The sequence below is a fragment of the Diceros bicornis genome, chromosome 13 (assembly GCF_020826845.1).
Source record: "Diceros bicornis minor isolate mBicDic1 chromosome 13, mDicBic1.mat.cur, whole genome shotgun sequence".
Classification (NCBI taxonomy): domain Eukaryota; kingdom Metazoa; phylum Chordata; class Mammalia; order Perissodactyla; family Rhinocerotidae; genus Diceros; species Diceros bicornis.
Window position 1 is genome coordinate 42,918,254 of NC_080752.1, and position 19,251 is coordinate 42,937,504.

Here is a 19,251-nt window from a genome sequence, read left to right on the forward strand (position 1 = left end):
CCCCTAGCAAGAATGACTTATTATTTTTTCTCTCTGGATCCCACATTTTGATAAATTGTTGTCTACTAAATTGTACTTATTAAAAACGTTTCCCATTTTAATATACTTTTCCACACTGTGACTGCTCATTAAAGCTCCTGAGTAGCATGGGCTATACCTAGGGTGACAACACAGATTTTACATATTTCCAGCCAAATGCAAAAAACCATGACATGGTGCCTAGTCTGGGCTGCCCAGTCACCTGTAAATGTTCTTCTCCCACTGGACTTTTAAAATACATCAACTGGGCCGGCCCCATGGTTTAGCGGTTAAGTGTGCGCGCTCTGCTGCTGGCGACCCGGGTTCGGATCCTGGGCGCGCACTGACGCACCGCTTCTCTGGCCGTGCTGAGGCTGCATCCCACATACAGCAACTGGAAGGATGTGCAACTATGACATACAGCTATCTACTGGGGCTTTGGGGGAAAAAATCAATAAATAAATAAATTGTTAAAATATATCAACTCATCAAAATTGGAGCTAACCTAAATGTACAACACTGAGGTAGAGGTGAATACAGTTTAAGCTTTGGAGGAATATTCTATAGCCATTGAGGTGATGCTATGAGGAGATCATAATAACATGGGGAAAGGCTAATGTTATAGGTTTGGAGAAAAGGAGGAGAAAACAAAACCTTATCAGCTCTGAGAGGACAGGAGATGTGTCTGTCTGACTCAGTTGTGTCTCTCTGAGCCCAGTACAGTACTGGCAGGCACATAGCAGACATTTAAGTTTTAAGAGAGACAGCTCAGAATTTTAAAAAGCAGTATGACATCATGGTTAAAAGCCACACTCTGGAATCTGTCAGTCATGGACTCACATTCTGGCTACACTGTTTACACAATATGGGGTATTAACCTTTTCCTCATCTTAAAAATGAGAATAGTAATGCTGTGTCCATCACAAGATAGTTGTAAAGATTAACTAAAAGTATATATGAAGGGCACAATATTGTTCCTGGTACGTGTGACACAGTGCTTAGTATATATTAGCAACTACTATTGCTGTTATTGTTACCTTTTTTCTTTCTTTGTTCAGGTATGATTTACATAAAAATAAAGTGTATAGGTCTCAAGCATTGAGTTAGATGAGTTTTGACACTTGTGTAACTACCACCCACAGTAAGATATAAAATACTTTCATCACTCGAGAAAGTTCCCATGGTGCCCTTTGTAGTCAACCCTTCTACCTCAGAGCAACCACTTTTTGGCTTCTCTCCCCATAGATTAGTTTTGCCTGTTCTTCTACTTTATGTAAATGGAATTATATAGTATATATTTTTGTGTGTTTGGCTTCTTTTGTTTAGCATAATGTTTTTTGAGTTTCATCCATGTTGTTGCACCTATCTGTAGTTCGTTCCTTTTTATTGCTGAGTAGTATTCCACTGTATGGATAATACTACCTCTTGTTTATCCAGTCTCCTGTTGATGACCATTGGGTTATTTTCAGTTTTGGGCTTTTAGAAATAAAGCAACTGTGGATATTCTTACACCAGTCTTTGTGTGGAGGAATGTTTTCATTTCCCTGGAGTAAATACCTAGGAATGGAATTGCTGGGTCACAGGGTAGATATAAGCTTAACTTTATACGAAATTGCCCAGCAGTTCTCTAAGGTGATGGTCGCAATGAGATCTCTTTTTAATACAAATAGGAATAAGAGTGGCATATGAGGTAGCCCAGCATAGCCAAAGAAATACTTTGGAGTCATATTGACCTGGGCTCCCATATCTCTGCAACTTGGTCTTGCCTGTAAAAAGGAAGTGATAATGAGATCAGGTGTATTAATATCTAGTGTTCTGTGGCATACCAAGGTGGGGACAGTACTGCAGGCTATAAGGAGGTGCATAATCTGTAAGGAATTTAAAAGCAATAATAAAATCAACTAAAAGTCCATTTGCTTTTTATCATCATTCTGATACAAGACCTACAAGTCTGAGCAGTGTCAGTGATAAAATACTGCTCCCCGCCTCCTTCTCTCCTGTACACCATGCTACCTGGCAAGTTATAGGGACTTATAGGAAATAGTAATTATGATCAATATTTAATCAAGTTAAGCAGGAACTAAGAGTTAGGTTGTAATTTGAAACTTAAGTGAGATTTGGAGCTTTTATTGCAGGTTCTTTCTCTTTGCACATTCTGTTTCCTCCAGGTCCCTGGTGTGCAAGGCTTTCCCTAGGTAGAAACATTTCCAGGGGTCTAGGGAGGCACACAGAGGTCTATTCTTCTCTGGGAGCCATCTCTAAACAGTACCTCCTCTCAATTCCTTAAAAATTTGAGGTTTTCTCACCTTTTTTGCCCACTTTTTAATTCTGATATGTCATAGGCATATTTTCTTCCAATGTATTGTTCAGTGTAATTATAGATCGTGTGCCTATATCTAAGCTAGCCTTATTTATCAAGGCCAAAATAATTCCTCTTAAACACTCTGTTCCTTGTAAAGTAGCTTTTCAAACACATGTTCTAACTTATAAAGCCCTTTATTAATATTTTTTTGTCAGTAGTTACTTTGTATTTTTGTAGAATCTGCTTTGAGCTTTCTCTCTATACTTTCTCCAACTTACCTGCCTCTGAGCTATTTTTTACTATGTAAAAATGAATCATAAGTATCATATTTGTCCACTGTGCCTCTGTCTTCTGTGCTTTGGATGGGTTACTGATTTGAGGACAAATACTGTACAGTAATTCTGGAAGCATTCATGCATTTCTCAGACAGTACTTAAGAGCCTGAGCTCTCAAGTTAAAATCCTGCTTCCTGTCACCACTATTAGCCATGCCACATTAGACAGGTCCAATGTGTGTGGGTTTTTTTTTTTTTCCACACCACAAAGCAATTCTCTGACGCCGGCTGAGTGCCGTACAATTTAACTCAATTCTGACACTATCTACCTGGAGATAGCATCAGATTCCACAGGTTAAGGGCTCAGTCCTACAAGACTACCCTGCCCTCTCCACATCCCCCACCCCCCCCCCCCTTCAGATGCCAGTCGCAAGTCCAGGTTGTCACATGTGCTTCTGACCAACCAGCTGTAGATTGGAGGCTCCAACGACCTCCTCTTTGGGTTTGTTTATTTTGCTAGAGAGGCTCACAGAACTCAGAGAAACGTTTTACTTACTATATTACCAGTTTATTATAAAAGCATATAATACAGAAACAGCCAGATAGAAGAGATGCATAGGGCAAGGTATATGAGAAGAGGCTCAGAGCATCCATGCCCACGCTCCCCAAATCTCCACGTGTTTACCAACCCAGATGCTCTCCAAACCCCGTCCTTTGGGGGTTTTATGGAGGCTTTGTTACGCTTACATATGCCTGATTGATTAAATCGTTGGCCACTGGTAATTGATTCAGCCTCCAGCTCCTCTCCCCTCCCTGGAGCATTGTTTTCCTTATCCATGAAATGAGTAATGATACCTATTTCTTAAACAAGATAATGGATGTAGAGTGCTATATTAGTTTCCTGTTACAGCCATAACAAATTACTACAAACTTAGCGATTTAAACAACACAAATTTATTTTCTTCCAGTTCTGTAGATCACAAGTCTGAAATGGGTCTCACCAGGCTAAAAACAAGGTCCTGACAGGGCTGTGTTCTTTCTGGAGGCTGTAGGGTAGAATCCGTTTCCTTGCAATTCCCAACTTTTAGAGGCTGCTGCATTTCTCGGCTCATGACCCCCTTCTTTCATCTTCAAAGCCACCAACAGCAGGTCAAGTCCATTTCGCACCTATATCTCTCTGGTTCTCTGCGGCCAGGAAAGATTCTCTGATTTTAAGGACACATGATTATATTGGGCCCACCTGGATAATCTAGGCTACTCTCCCCATCTCAAGGACCTTAACCTTAATCACATCTACAAAGTCTCTTTTGCCACCTAACATAACATATTCATAGATTCCAGATGATCAGGACATGGACATCTGTAGGGGACCATTGTTCTACCTACCACAAGTGCTAGCACTCTGCCTAGTTCTTTGTAAGCCCTCAGTAAGTAGCAATCATTCAAGGCCCTGGGTACTCTGGGAGATTGTAAACTGAATATGTGACCCCCAGGCACAAGTAATTTACAGCCTGGTGGGAAAATGAGAGGGCTGAGGACAGAAATGATTCTGACCCAGAAAGAATGACCAGAGCCATGTGTGGGGTTTCAACCAAGTTCCATGGGAAAGTGAGAGGCTCAGGTCAGCAAGTGATCTGACGAGTTTGAACAGAATGAATGTGTCTGTAATGGATATAAGTGCAGAACCTGGAAAGAAATGAGATTCAACCCAGATGAGAGTCTTTACAGGACAAAGGGTAAGAGGGAAGAAGGCAGGGGAAAAGCCTTTTCTGACTAGACAGTCAGGGGATTAGATTTGTTCACATCTCTCGATTTTTCCCACTAGTCCCACTGCACTCATTTGTTCATTCAGGCAACAGATATGCACCAGGCACTGTACCTGGCCTTAGGGATGCAATGAATACAATACACAAAGCCTGCTTTCTCAGGGCTCAGTCTGGTGAAGCTGACAGCCACGTCGACACAGAGCCGTAATACTGTGTGACAGTAGGAGCCCACAGGAAGGGTATATCTCCCTCCCAAATTTATAGGACAGGAAAGGCATCTTGAAGGAAGTGCTTATAAACTGAGACCTGAAGAATGAGTTGGAGTTTGTCAGTTAGGATGCTTTGGGCCACAAGTAACAGCCCAACTCAAATGGCCTTAAACAATAATGAACTGATTGGCTCACTTAACTGGAAGTCCAGGAGTACAGTAGGCATCAGGGTTGGTTACTCTGGTCACTCTGGCTCCATTTTTCTATGATTCCCTTGTCTGGGCTTTCCTCTGTGTGTTGATTTCACACTCAGGCTGGCTTCCTTCCTGGTGGCAGTTCCAGGTGTCACATCAGTACACCCAGCATCCAGAGAAAGAAAGGCATTTCTTTCATAGACTCTCTCCTGAGCCTGAGAAAACTCCTTTTCCAGAAGCTCCCAGCAACTGTCTCCTTTGCATCTGATTGGGGTCACAGGCTCATTTCTGAGCCAATCCCTGTGCCCAAGTGAATGCCGTGTCCAGTTGGCTTAGGCCTAAGTTCCTAAACCTATCACTGTGGCAAGGACAATGGATTTACGCTTCCTAAAACACATAGTCTGATTTGGGGCAGGGAGATAATTAAATGAAAATCAAGGTACCATTAGGAATGAGGAAGGATGAGGGAACAGAAAGAACAGTTATGTAGGAATGCCTAGTGACTTGTTCTCTCCTTCTCCCATGTAAGACTCATTTCTGCCACTTTATACCTTCTGCTTTTCATGGATTCTGTTTCTTATAACCCTACCTTTGCCATGGTTTCTCTCTGTGCATGCTTTCAGCTTCAGTGTCTGTCGTTAACTGCCTCACTCTCTTCATATTTCTCAATTCAAATCCCCAAGCTCAAGACTCGCGCCCAATTTACCTTGCTATACCAGGCTCCACCTACTTGAAGAACGCTCCAGCATATCAGGGACTTTCTTTTGTATACTGCCGAATCCCCAGTGTCTGAACAGTACCTGGCATGCAGTGGGTACTCAACAAATTAAAAAATGCCAAATGAATGCAAGATCAACCTTCTAGTTAATTGACTGCCTTTGGGTCAGATGCTCCTCGGGGCAAATTTTCTGTGGCTGTGGGGATGTTCCTTCTATAATTTTATTTATTTATTTATTTTTCCCCCAAAGCCCCAGTAGATAGTTGTATGTCATAGCTGCACATCCTTCTAGTTGCTGTATGTGGGACGTGGCCTCAGCATGGCCGGAGAAGCGGTGCGTTGGTGCACGCCCGGGATCCGAACCCGGGCCGCTAGCAGCAGAGTGCGCGCACTTAACCGCTAAGCCACAGGGCCGGCCCGGGGATGTCTCTTCTAGTGGTAGGAGCAGAAATTTGTTTGGATCTCACTTCCACTATTTACTGTTATCTGAACTTCAGTTTACTTTTCTGCAAAATGAGACCAATGAAACCTGCCCTTTATGGCTCAGAGGTGTTCAGTATCAAGTGAGACCGTGAAAATGACATTACTTATATATTGTGAGATCCCAAACAATTTAATTCAATTCTGGTCACTCACATGCACCTGGAAAACATTGATGATGGAAAGGCTAGTTTACCTGTTCCATTCCACTTCTCGATGTTGAGGTCCCCAGGAGAAGCTCTAACTGGCTCTCGTCTTGTCTTTTTCCATTTGCTCCCCCAGGGTCACTCAGGATGTGTCAACTGTCTGGAGTGGAATGAGAAAGGAGAGTAAGTATGAGCTACAGCACCTCGGGGTGCTGGGGAAGGGGTGAGGAGGCTGGGTGCAGGGGACTTTCCCTCCTTTTAGTAGATCTAAGGAAAAGAGTGGACCCAAGTGAAAAGAGACTGCTGCTTTCCACTGTGTCCTTACATTTAGTCCATCATTATGCACACACAGTTAAACAATGAATCCCAGAGAGATGGAAGGTGGGATGACCATCCAAACCCTGTTTTTTTGATAAGCTAATGCGTTTAAGGAATAATGGGAAATTCTCAGGACGAAATAGAAGAGAATCAACTAATGTTTACAAGATAACCTTGAATTCTATGACATCTACTGTTCTTCAAGTTCTTTGTGGCCTAACTCCTTATCAACTGGGAATGTGGGACAGGGGAAGGGGACCCAGGAACTTGAGGAGAGGTCAGAACCCCTCAATGTGCTTGCAGCTTGCTGGCCTCTGGTTCCGATGACCAGCACACGATTGTGTGGGACCCACTGCACCACAAGAAGCTGCTCTCCATGCACACGGGACACACTGCAAATATCTTCTCTGTTAAGGTGAGCAGGATAAGCCACAGAATAAGTGAAAAGGGGTGACTAGGCTGTGCTCATGGTCGTGTTTGCATGCATGTGACCCATGTACCCCCTGGGGTCACAGACACCTTTGTGAGCTGAGCATCTGATGGTAATTCCTAAAACGCTATCTCTTTTCCCTGCTCTGCTTCCTCTCTTAGAGCCAAGAGGCCAGCTCTAGATGAATTTATATTTATGTGAGTGGGGATGGTGGGAGGTATGGTTCTGAGCAGGAACTTAGATAGCAGGCAGACCTGTGTTTGACTCCTTTATCTGCCTCTTGGAAGCTGTGTGACCTAGGCAAATCACCTGACCTCTCTGAGTCTGTTTACTCATCTGTTTACTCATCAAAAAGGAAGTAGCTAAGGAAAATCCTCCAGATTCATGAATAAATGAGTAAATAAATCATTTAATTTTAAAAAAAGGGAGTAGCAATCCACAGGGTTGATGTACAGTTCAATGAGATGATTGGTAAAAAGCCCCAGCACAGGTGCTTTCAGCTGCTCTACCTTCGAGTCTGCTGATTTATTGGCGGAAGGGAGTTGAGCTGAGGAGAGGTGGAAAGGGGACTTACAAGTGTCTTCAGACCTCTGAAGCTCTGTTATGTGGAAGTGACATGAAACTTGTCCCTTTTGGTCCCAGAGAACAGACCTAGGACTAGTGGCTGTAAGTCCACAGAAGCAAATGTGGGCCTAATGAAGGAAAGAATTGTCTAATGCTTAAAAAGCTATTTGAAAAAGGTAGGACAGGCCCTCTGAGGCTGTAGTAAATGTCCCAGCACTGAGGTAGTCTCCTCACTGGGAACTTTATCTGCCAGGTTTAAAGTTGGAGGAAATGACCTTTAATAAATGACCTTTCCAGCTCTGAAATTCTCTAATGGATGTATGTGAGAGTGAGGCTGTCCTTTGGAAAGCTCTAAGAATCATTTTCCTAATTAATATCAAGAGGAGTTACAAGATACCTGAAGAAGAAGGTAGATATGAGAGCTCAGAACCTACCTATTTCCCTAAACCCTGCCTCTTTCCCAAGCTCTGATTCTCATCTCCTGTTCCAGGGACCAATTCTAGATGAATTTCTATGATTTTAGAGACAGAAAAATGCTGATTCACCTCTTGCATGGTGAACAGAGACTGTTTTCTTCCCCCTGAGAAGTATTAGGTCTAGTTTGAGTCTGTGTGGTGGGATCTGGAGAAGGGATCTAAGCCATCAGTTTGGCATCAGAGAGTACAAAACGTTGAGTTCAGTGACCAGAATTTGACAATGGCCTTGACACTCCGTAATAGTAAGACCTTGAGCAAGGTACTTATATTCACAGACCCTCAGCCTCCTCTTCTGTTAAAAAAAAAAGTGTAGAAAAGGAGTCTTCTGTCTTGGGGTAGAACACTGCAGATCTATTTATTTACCCACAAGCTCCTCCTGGTGGCAGCTACAGTGTGTGACGAGTGTGGCAACAGCCACAAGCTCTTCCCAAGGGCTCATCTCTTTATTTCTGTTGTATATGGAGTATATGCTGTCTCCAGACAGGATTAAAGACTACTAGTTGTCCCTAAAAATGATTAAATTCCGTCTATTTCATCTAGCCCTTGTCCTGGTGAGCCAATAGAGAAGTGTATGTGGAAAGAGTGAATTGTTGCTCTTGCGTGAACATGTAAGTCAAGTGGGACTTTAGCTGTTCAAATGCAGCATAATGCCCCACTCCCAGCACCCATTCAGCATTGTTGTAGGTTGGGAGAAACTCTTTAATTAAGAAAGAAAGATAATTCAGTCTTTTGAACTCAAGAAAGAAGAGAAGAACTCAACTAACACCACACCCAAATATTTTTCTTCCTCAAAGCTAGGTGATAGAACTGCATACTTTTAAAAAGTTACTATTCAAAGCTGTTTGTGGCTCTTGTGTTCTTACCATATGTCATCTGGAGTGTTTTGTTCTCATCTTCAGTAGAATGGTGGGGCTCTCATTCTTTATAGTAGCCCCATGGAGGTGTATCGTTTCTCTGCTCAGCCCTTCCCCAAGGCCGCCATTTGAGCCGTTTCCAGTATTTGCCGTTATAAGGAGTGCTGCTCTGAACGTTTCTGCACAAGTCCCTTTGTTCTTTTAGAATTATTTCTCAGAAGTGGAAGTTTGAGGTCAAAAGATAGAAATAGTTTTTACTTTGTTACCTGTTACCAGATTGTTCTCCAGAAGTATTTGAACCAATTAAAAACACCCACTCCCTTAAAACACTGAAAGCCCTTTTCACTTTAAGACTAATTTATTACTTAATCCCATGGTTATTAAATAGTCGTCATGAGGCAGCATGGCATGTGGGAGTCAGACAGACTTGAGTTTGAACACAGTCTTGCTGAATGTTAGTGCCAAATCTCAATTTTTAATGGGGTTATTTTAGAGTTTATTATTTGGGTTTATTTTAATGGGGTTATTTAATAAGATAAAGTACCTGCCCTGGTGTCTGGCACACGAAGTGCTTACAGCTGTGATTATCCTCTACTCAGCTCTTACCTGGGGAAGAATCAGAGGAAAAGGGTTCCTTAGGTAATCTGACTTGACATAGGTCAGGATCACTCTGGCAAGGTAAAGGTATATGTCCCGATTTTGAGCTTTAGGCCTGTGAGCTGATGCTTGAGATCCAAAGTTTTCTTGATGGATTGCCTTTGATGGGCTCATTTTCTTATCTGATATGGAGATGGAAAGAGGGTGCTAACATCCAAGCTAATCTCTTTCCATGGCCAACCCTACTTCTACCGCCTGCCAATCTCTTCTTCATTCTCTCTGGAGCAGTTCCTGCCTCACGCTGGGGACCGCATTTTGATCACGGGGGCAGCCGACTCCAAGGTGCATGTCCACGACCTGACCGTAAAGGAGACGATCCACATGTTTGGAGACCACACAAACCGGGTGAAACGCATCGCCACAGCACCCATGTGGCCCAACACATTCTGGAGTGCCGCTGAGGATGGGCTTATCCGGTAAAGGCCTGGGGCATCGAGTGAGGCCTGTGCCTCCCGTGCTTCCACTGCATGTTGGCTTCCCCATCCTGTCTGCCCATGCTGCTTCCTTCCACAGGCCTGGCTCCTTCCCTCCAGCAGAGTTGCAGCCACATTCGTCTGCCCAGGGCAGTTGTCTGTGGGCAAATTCAGCTGGGAACATTTGCTTACCCTACTCTTGCCTTCCCCACCTTTACCCTCTCCTGCATGACATCTAGGCCCGTGGCCTTCTCTCACCACCTCGGATGCCCAGAATCTGCCTCCTCGGGGCTTTCACACTGCTATTCCCTCTACCTAGTATTCTCTGTCTCCAGCTCTTTCCAAGTTTGACTCTTTCTCACCGTAAGGAGATTAGCTTAAGAGTCACCTATTCCGGGGGCCACCTGGTGGCATAGCAGTTAAGTTCACGTGCTCCACTTCAGCGGCCCGGGGTTTGCCGGTTCGGATCCCGGGTGCAGACCTACACACTGCTTGTCAAAGCCATGCTATGGCGGTGTCCCATATAAAGTAAAGGAAAATGGGCACAGATGTTAGCCCAGGGCCAATCTTCCTCAGCAAAAAAAGAGGAGGATTGGCAACAGATGTTAGCTCAGGGCTGGTCTTCCTCACCAAAAGAAAAAAAAGGGAAAGAAAGAGTCACCTATTCAGAAGCACCTTCTCTGACCATCTTGTCTAAAGTAGACCTACTTGCCCCCATTATTCTTTGTCTCAGCGCCCCACTTGTATCCTCTATAACTCCAATCACCATCTGGAGTTCTTTTATTTTATTTACTTGTTGGTTCGCTTTTTTGTCTGTATCCCTCACTGCTCACTCTCAGAGCAGCTCCCAGTCTGTCTTGTCCTTGGTTGTGTCCCTAGAGCCCAGCACAGTGCCTGGCACGTGGAGGCTATTGATACATTTCTCTTGCACAGTTGGTTAGTGGGCATATGCCTGGGAGGGGGAGAGCCAGCCAGAAATGGTAAAGTAGACTGTCCCCTTTTCCAGTGCCTTGTACTGTCACACCTTCCCTTTAGACAATCCTAAAATTGTCTCATTGCCCTTCTCTAACTCCTTTCTTCAGATGTGACCTTAGAACTTTTCCCTTATCTCCCCAACCTGCTTTAATTGCCTCCTTTGAGATCCTATACGACTTGGTACTCTCTTCCCTGTTACAAAGAAGGAGAGGTATCTCAGTTGTGTATGAACTGTAACACAGCAATTAGAAGCAAGGCACTGAAGTCAGACAGATCTGGGGTCAAGTCCTACAACTGTCATTCAGTGTTTTACTGGGGCCAGTCACTTTACCCCTGAACCTCAGTTTCCTCATCTATAAAATGGGAATTATCATAGTATCTCCCTTGGTGGCCTGAGCATTAAAATTAACCTTAGCATAGTACTTAGAAGACAGAAAGCACTTGGTCAGTAGCGAGTCCAACTCTATGTTGCTCTTGTTGACCTTGACTGACCAGACTGTGCCAGGGCAGCATGTAGAGGCTGAGCATCTAGGGCATTGGGTAGGAGGAGCCTAAGCAGTTAGGCGCAGGCACAGTTAGGAAGGTGTCCTAGCAGAAAGTGAACATAAGCTGGGCTTCCAGTATAGACAGGCTTTGTATGGGCAAGAAAAGGAAGAGTGGACTCCCCAATTTGAGCCGAGTTTGTGAAGGTAGGGGTAAACGAGGCACATACAGGATCAAGAGTTCTGTAGTTGTAATTGACCCATGTTTAGAAAGCCGAGGAACAAGGTCGGAGAGGTATGTGAAATCAGGTTTTGAAAACCAGACTGAAGAGTTTGGTGAGAGTAAACTAAAAGTACACTCATGCTAAAAGTATTGAGGAATCTCTGCAGTTTTTTGATCACGAGAGTGATGTAACAAAAACAATATTTTAGGAAGACCAGTCTGGTGAAGATGGCTTAGAAAGGTAAGGCAAACAGTGAAGAGATTATTGCAGATTTCTAGGCAAGAGGTGGACGAGTCCATGGGTGATGTCCCTCCCACTCTGAATGTGCCTGTGTCCTGGCTGCAGAACAGTCCCCAGACTGCAGCGATGGGTGTGTGCTGCTGCCGGGTAGACGTTTTGGCATGATCTTCACCACCTAGATGGGTCTCATCCTTGGCTTGGCTCTTGGGATTGTGGGTAGCTCTTAGATGATCTCCAGATTCTCTTTTCTGTCATCTTCGTACTTCTTTTGTTTCCTGCAAGAAACTAAATTAGAATAGAATTAAGAATTAGAATTAAGGGGCCAGCCCCATGGCGTAGTGATTAAGTGCGCACGCTCCGCTGCTGGCCGCCCGGGTTCGGATCCCGGGCACGCACCGAGGCACCACTTGTCAGGCCACGCTGTGGCAGCGTCCCATATAAAGTGGAGGAAGATAGGCATAGATGTTAGCCCAGGGCCAGTCTTCCTCAGCAAAAAGAGGAGGATTGCCATGGGTGTTAGCTCAGGGCTGATCTTCCTCACAAAAAAAAAAAAAAGAAAAAGAATTAAGAAGCAGAGCAGAGTGGTTAAAATGCAGTCTTAGGAAGCTATCCTACCTCTGCACTTACCAGCAGGATCGTCCCAGGTCATTTAAGTTCTTTGAACTTCAGTGTTCTAATGGTACCTAGGGGTGGTGTGAGGAGTTAATTAGATAATACATGTACAGCACTTAGGGACAATACTGGACACAAAGCAATTTCTCACTAAGTTTTAGTAATCAGTAGTAATAGTACTTAATAGCAAAAATACTGACATCTGTAAAAAAAAAAAAAAAGTACAGTAGTATTTACCTTAAGGAGTTATGTTAGAATAAAACAGAATGTGTGAGAAGCACACTACAGGTGCCTGGTGCACAGTGGGCACTCAAGAAACAGGGATGGTTTTTGACATTCCCATTATTTACAAACAGGTGCAAAGCCTCTCCCAGTCCCCTTACATAACAAGACCTTGGCTTCTCCCCTGCCTTCCACACAACCACCCAGTCCCTAGTCCCCTAACTCTGTCCTCTCTCACAGCCAGTATGACCTTCGGGAAAACAGCAAACACTCGGAGGTGCTGATTGACCTGACGGAGTACTGTGGCCAGCTGGTGGAGGCCAAGTGCCTCACCGTCAACCCCCAGGACAACAACTGTCTGGCGGTAGGGGCCAGCGGGCCCTTCGTGAGGCTCTACGACATTCGCATGATCCATAACCACAGGTATGAATTGCTCAGCCTCCTGTGGGCAAGGCCCTGGAAACCTGGTGCCCTTTTCCCTCAATGCCATGTCCTCTTCTTTTTGAGGTGGGTTTTTAAAATTGTGTGGTTTTTAAAAAACTTTTATCTATGCTTGTTTTGGAAAATATGAAAAGTATAGTAAGGAAATTACCCATAAACTATCACCTGAAAGAAATTACTGTGTATAGTATTTTCTGCTTTTTCTTTTACTATGAGTGTTTGTACAGAGTTATAATCTTGTTACCTCTAATTTCTTTTTTGTACGTGGAATTTCATTTTATTCTTTTTTTTAAAACAAAAGTGGAATATACTCAGAACCTCCACAGAAGTCCCAGACCTGAGTGGCATCGCCAGCCTGGGTTTTCAGTGGACTTCTGGGACAGGGGCAGGAACATCCAGCCTGCTTTACTCTCATTTGTGAGTTTGAGTGACCACTGTTGCTCCTCACATACATATGACTTGGAGTAGGCCTTGTGCCTTACCACCCTCATCTGCAAAATGGGGATAATGTGGTGGTCACGAGGACCAAGACGGTTGGCAGGACCTACTTGTAAAGCGCTATAACGTAGGTGTCCACAGCTGTCTAGTTGGCGGACCTTTGGGGTCATTGAGATGAGGAAGAAAGGTACCTCCTGTATCTCTCAGGGATACAAACTTAGGTTTTCCTCTAGGGAGTGTGGTCTGGTCTAGCCAGGGGTAGTGTTAGGTGTTGTAACGTATGTGGTTTGCCTTCCCACCAGAAAGAGCATGAAGCAGAGCCCTTCAGCAGGTGTGCATACCTTCTGTGACCGGCAGAAGCCCCTTCCGGATGGTGCAGCCCAGTATTACGTAGCAGGTAGGGCTCAGCCCACCTCTGGCCCCAAACTCTTGGCTGGGTGCTCACTTTCTCTGGGACAGTGCAGGGAGGCAGTGTGGCATGGTGGTCAAGAGCACAGGGCTTAGAGTCAGACAGACCTGGGCTTTAATCCTGACTGCCATTGACCAGTTATCGTGTGACCTTTGGCAGATTACCCTTGATGAGTCTTAATTTCTTTTCTGTAAAATGAGGTTGTAATGACTAAATGAGATAAAGCATATAAAGCAGTTGGCCCAGCACATACAGTAAGGGCTCAGCACTTATAGCTGCTTTTATGGTGAAGACAATTGCTGTCATCATTGATGTGGCTGACTTCACACAACTTCCTGTCTCTTTTGGGGGGGACTGGGAGCCTCACACTAGGGTGACTGGACTGTTCCCTGCAGGTCACCTGCCAGTGAAGCTGCCTGACTACAACAACCGTCTGAGAGTGCTGGTTGCCACCTATGTGACCTTCAGCCCCAATGGCACAGAGCTGCTGGTCAACATGGGAGGGGAGCAGGTATGTATGGCTGCCCAAGGTGGCTCTGCCCCCCCTACCATCCCATATCCAGCAGCCAGGGCTGTGTACCTCATGTCCACTGCCATGAGGCAGACAAGAAGCCTCATTGTCCATGACATTACAGTAAAATGTGAGAGTGACGTGGCATCATTAGAATTCCCAGAGAGGTGCCCTGGCCTGGTCTTTTTCTTGAGCATAAGCTTTAAAACTGACCTTCTGTTTACTAGTTGTGTACTGTGACTTTGAATGAATCTCTTCATGTTTCTGAGCCTGAGTTTCTTCATCTGCTGTTTTCCTAGGAGGAAGTCCTGGGGCTCAGAGCACACAGCCAGGCTGTGGTTTAGGGCCAGCTTTGGGAAGTGTTCTTTGATAATGGCAGGTTGCTAAACTTTCTGTTTGCGTGTTCTCGATCAGGACATCTAGTAAGCCGTGCATAAATTCATTTATTCTACACTCACTCCCTCAGCACTTCCTCTGGGACTAGCATTATCAGAAACATGAGGGAGACAAATGCAAAATATGATCCATCCCAGGCTGACAGGGGAGACATGGTAAGTGAAACAGTTGATGACATTACAAGGCAAGGTGTGATTTTGTATTAAAGAAATGGGATGGAGAATAGATGAGCACCTGAGTTTAGCACAGGGCTCTGGCTTCAGATTGCTGAGCCATTACCTGGCCTGAAGGTAGCGTAACAATGAGTGGAGAGGCAGTCTAGCAGAGTGGTTCAGAGCCAGGCAGACTTGGTTTTGGTTCCTGGCTGTGCCACATGCTGCTTTTAGGGCCCTGGATAAATTACTTAAACTCTGAGCCTATATTTCTTCATCTTTAAAGAGGGTGATGATAATAGTACCTCTTCATGGGGTGGTTTCTAGGATGAAATGAGATGAAATGAGTCATATAAAACACTAAGCAGAGTTCCTGGAGCAACGTAAGAATTCAATAATTGTTAAGTAGTACTTACTGAGGGAAGTAACTAGCAGTGGTACTTTGGGCAAATTGCTTCCCTTTTCTGAGGCTTTAGTTTTCCCGTCTGTAAAATGAGACACTTGGCTTTGTGACCTCTGAGGACTTTGCCAACTTAAACATGTGATTCTAATTAATGACAGTATTTCAAGTGGTCCACCCTAAGGGTCAGAAACTGGAAGATTTTCCTGCCTGAGGCTTGCTCCATAGAAACCCCTCCTGGCCTCACTGGATGGTCCCCTGCTCAACACTCACTATGTTCCTAAGAGCCACCAAGGCCTTGCTCATGGTCTAGCGACATTCTTACCTCACAGCCTCCATCTCTTTTCTTGACCTCTCTACTCTAGGTCTATTTGTTTGACCTGACTTACAAGCAGCGGCCATACACCTTCCTCTTGCCTAGAAAATGCCACTCCTCAGGGGGTAAGTTTTCCCTTAGGGTATCCTTCAGGGTGTCTCTGCTGGGGAGCTTGAGTGTGTGCCACTTCTGCTAAGAAACCTGCCCCTTACCTTGGGCTGTGGCTGTGATCCTCCAAAAGGATAGATTCTCTGAAATAACACTCTCTGCAGTAAGAAGGAAGACAGTATTGGGTCAAAGAGATCCGTCAAAGGGGTTTGTGTCACAGCCCTTTTCACTCTCTCTGAAAAAGCAGATTTCCACAGCTTGGCTCTTGAGGACATGAAGTAGTTGCCCTTCCCTTCACGTCCGGGATCAGTCTCCTCATTGACTTCTTCCTGGGCCTGTAATTGCCTTAGTCACCTCCTCTCTCTCCCACTGGCACCCCCACCACCAGCTAAGGGTAATGCCAAGTTGAAGCTGTGTCCCGCTCCAGCCAGCAGAGGGCGCGTAGGCTTTTCTTTATACTTTTGCCTGCTGGTCTGTCAGAACTTGCTTTCTGGGAATGGATCTTACCCTGGGAGGATGGCTCCACAATGGAACCATCAGACCCTGTGATGGAATGGAAGCTGGAGGGCTGCTGAGGAGAAATGAGGAGCTCCTCTTGAATTAATGCTGTTCCTTTCTCCCCACTCCCTGCCAGAAGTTCAAAACGGCAAGATGTCCACCAATGGTGTGTCCAACGGTGTGTCCAACGGCCTGCACCTTCACAGCAATGGCTTCCGGCTGCCAGAGAGTAGGGGACACATCAGGTGAGGCCGGCCTGACTTGTCTAGCCCTCCCCGCCCCAATTACGTCTTATGGAGGGAGGGGCATGTCCTGTAAACCTTTCTCCTGATCCCTACCCGTGCACACACCCCAGAGTCGGAAGACTGAAGCAAAGAGGTTTCTGGAGTGTGGCTAGTAGTCCCAATGCCACTCCTACCTGGTAGGACTCCAGTCATGCTCAGACTGAAGCTCTCGTCCCTAGGACCAGAAACTAGGGTCAAGACCCAGGGCCTAGCTGCCTCTTAGCACTGAGCTCTCTCCTAAAGGGGTCTCACGTAGATGGGCCTCTCCCATTATATTTTTCCCCATCCCATAGCATCTTTTGGCCCCTAGTCTCTGCCAAGCCCTGTGCTGGGCTCTACATACAGAGGCGTTGAAATCCTCTAGCCCTTGAGAGAAACAGAATTCTCTATAGATAGATCCGTGGGAGGGACTTGGGTGGTCACAAGGTTCAGCTCAGGGTGGAGGCAAGTGGTGTCAGCTACTGTCATGCCCAGGAGTTTGATTAAGAATTGCCTTAGGGCTGGCCCCGTGGCTGAGCGGTTAAGTGCGCTCGCTCTGCTACTGGCGGCCCAGGTTCGGATCCTGGGCACGCACTGACGCACCGCTTCCTGGCCATGCTGAGGCCACGTCCCACATACAGCAACTAGAAGGATGTGCAACTATGACATACAACTATCTATTGGGGCTTTGGGGGAAAAAAGGAGGAGGATTGGCAATAGATGTTAGCTCAGAGCCGGTCTTCTTCAGCAAAAAAAGGAGGATTAGCACGGATGTTAGCTCAGGGCTGATCTTCCTCACAAAAAAAAAAAAAAGAATTGCCTTAAACCTGCCCAGGATAGCTTTATTTCTTCTCCTCTGTTTTTTCACTGGCTCGGAGTATCTGGAATTGTGCCCATTAGCTATCATGGTAACCCAGGTCAAGAATACAAGTGGTCTCCTTTTCTAGATGACAGTGCAGATCCCAGGGGCCAAGAAAACCTAGGTGGCCCTCAGGCAGGGCTACAGACTTCCTGAGGGGCTGCTCTGACCTTCTTTGGCTGGCCTGACTTGGCTCTGCTTCTCCCACAGCCCCCAGGTAGAGCTACCCCCATACCTGGAGCGCGTGAAACAGCAAGCCAATGAGGCCTTTGCCTGCCAGCAGTGGACCCAGGCCATTCAGCTTTACAGCAAGGCCGTGCAGAGGGCCCCTCACAACGCAATGCTCTACGGGAACCGAGCTGCTGCCTACATGAAGCGCAAGTGGTGAGTGCGCCCAGCCAGGACGAGGGATGAAGGCAGTGGGCCTGCTGGAGCCAAGTTGCTGAGGCACCCAGGAAAGGTGGCAGTGATATCTTGCTGCCTCTTAGGGCTTCTTAGGCCCCGGCCTCTCCTCCCCGCCTCCTGGCTGGTGGTGGGCAGGTGTCTGACCCATTAGTCAGGAAGTCTCAAGCACCAAGGAAGCTCACAGTTAAGTGGAACATGTTACAAGTACCTTCAACATGGTGCTTTGTTATAAAGTGCTGTGGCCACTGGGGAAGTAGGGATTGAGAGAACGGTTAGTCCCAACTGTTAGAGAGTTGGACTTTGAAGGAGCAGTGGAATCTTCCTAGATGGAAATGAGGCGTTTGGTGAATTCAGTTGGTATCTGTCTGAAATGATTCTGCAGCTCCTTGACCTTGGGGCTTGCTTTCCTGTGCTCTTAGACCAGTTGGACCAAGCACAAACAAGATCCCAGAGATCTGAAGCCAGCTGTGGGTTGTGCTGGGTTGTAGTGGCTGGTGGTAAAAGAGTAGGTCCATATCCTGAAGAACTCTTTATCTTTGGAGACCATCAGGGCCCCCAGCCCTTCTGCCTGCAGCACCAGCAGGCAAGCAGGCAGGCAGACCCCATCCCCCAGCCAGGGCCAGGACTGGAGATGGATAGAGCTGGGCCCACAGCCATTTCTGCTCCGTCTGGCATCCGTCGGCTCTGCCCAGACAGACAAGCCAGCTGGTGTGCCATCGTCTGGCTGCAACTAGGCAGGCCAGAGAGAGAAGCTTAAACCCACCCAAGTCAGCAGGATGGTGGATGGGGGTTTGGGAAGATGCTACCCCCACAGGGCTTAGCTCTGGCATCAGGAATTTGCCAAGGGCTCAGATGGCAGCCAAACCAAGGAGATGACGGTTTAGGGCCATCCTGAGGTGTTTCACCTCTCTGTCCCAGCAGTTGGTAGAATGCAGTGGTCCTCATCCAGACTCTAGGCTGAGAGCTGTTTCACTCCTGCATTCTTGCTAAGAGAGGAGGATGATTTCCCAATCCCTGGTGCCCTCAACATCTTCCTTCAACTACTGTGTGCTAGGTACTAGGGACACAAAGTTCTGTCACTCTGAGTTCCTGTGCTCCAGAGCGCCCAGCCTCTGGACAAAGGATAAAGGCATGGACATGGTTCATCATCGAAGAGGGAGGAAGCAGTAAGTCTTTGAATGGTCAGGTGCAGAGCTGTGGGCATTAAGAAAAGTTGGGTCGCTTTAGCTGGGGATCAGGGAAGCATCAGGAAGATGTGCTATCTGAATGGGCTTTAAGTGTGGGCAGGCTTAAGGAGATGAAAGGAGTTGAAAAGGAGAAGGGGACTGTGGGGGAAGGACATTCCCAGGGAGTTGAAATGGTGTGAACAAAGGCGTGGGGGTGGGGGACTGACTGAAAAGAGCTTGTTTGCAGAACAACAAATCCATTTGGCTGGAGCAGAGGGTTCTGGAAGGGACTGGCAGGAGATGAGTCTGTGAGGT

The 19,251-nt window shown here is 46.1% G+C and overlaps 1 protein-coding gene across 2 annotated transcripts in view; it reads left to right on the top strand.

The window, feature by feature from the left end:
- The window catches only part of WDTC1 (WD and tetratricopeptide repeats 1), a 64,290-nt gene that overhangs the window by 37,008 nt on the left and 8,031 nt on the right, over window positions 1-19,251 (top strand). Inside the window, exons 4-12 of one of the 2 annotated variants that reach the window (XM_058553353.1) lie at window positions 6,244-6,290; window positions 6,729-6,840; window positions 9,635-9,822; window positions 12,815-12,997; window positions 13,756-13,850; window positions 14,258-14,373; window positions 15,687-15,762; window positions 16,380-16,488; window positions 17,576-17,749. In XM_058553353.1, coding sequence (XP_058409336.1) covers window positions 6,244-6,290; window positions 6,729-6,840; window positions 9,635-9,822; window positions 12,815-12,997; window positions 13,756-13,850; window positions 14,258-14,373; window positions 15,687-15,762; window positions 16,380-16,488; window positions 17,576-17,749 — 1,100 coding nt within the window. The remainder of the gene's footprint in view (window positions 1-6,243; window positions 6,291-6,728; window positions 6,841-9,634; window positions 9,823-12,814; window positions 12,998-13,755; window positions 13,851-14,257; window positions 14,374-15,686; window positions 15,763-16,379; window positions 16,489-17,575; window positions 17,750-19,251) is intronic. The other variant, XM_058553355.1, reaches the window with a different exon arrangement.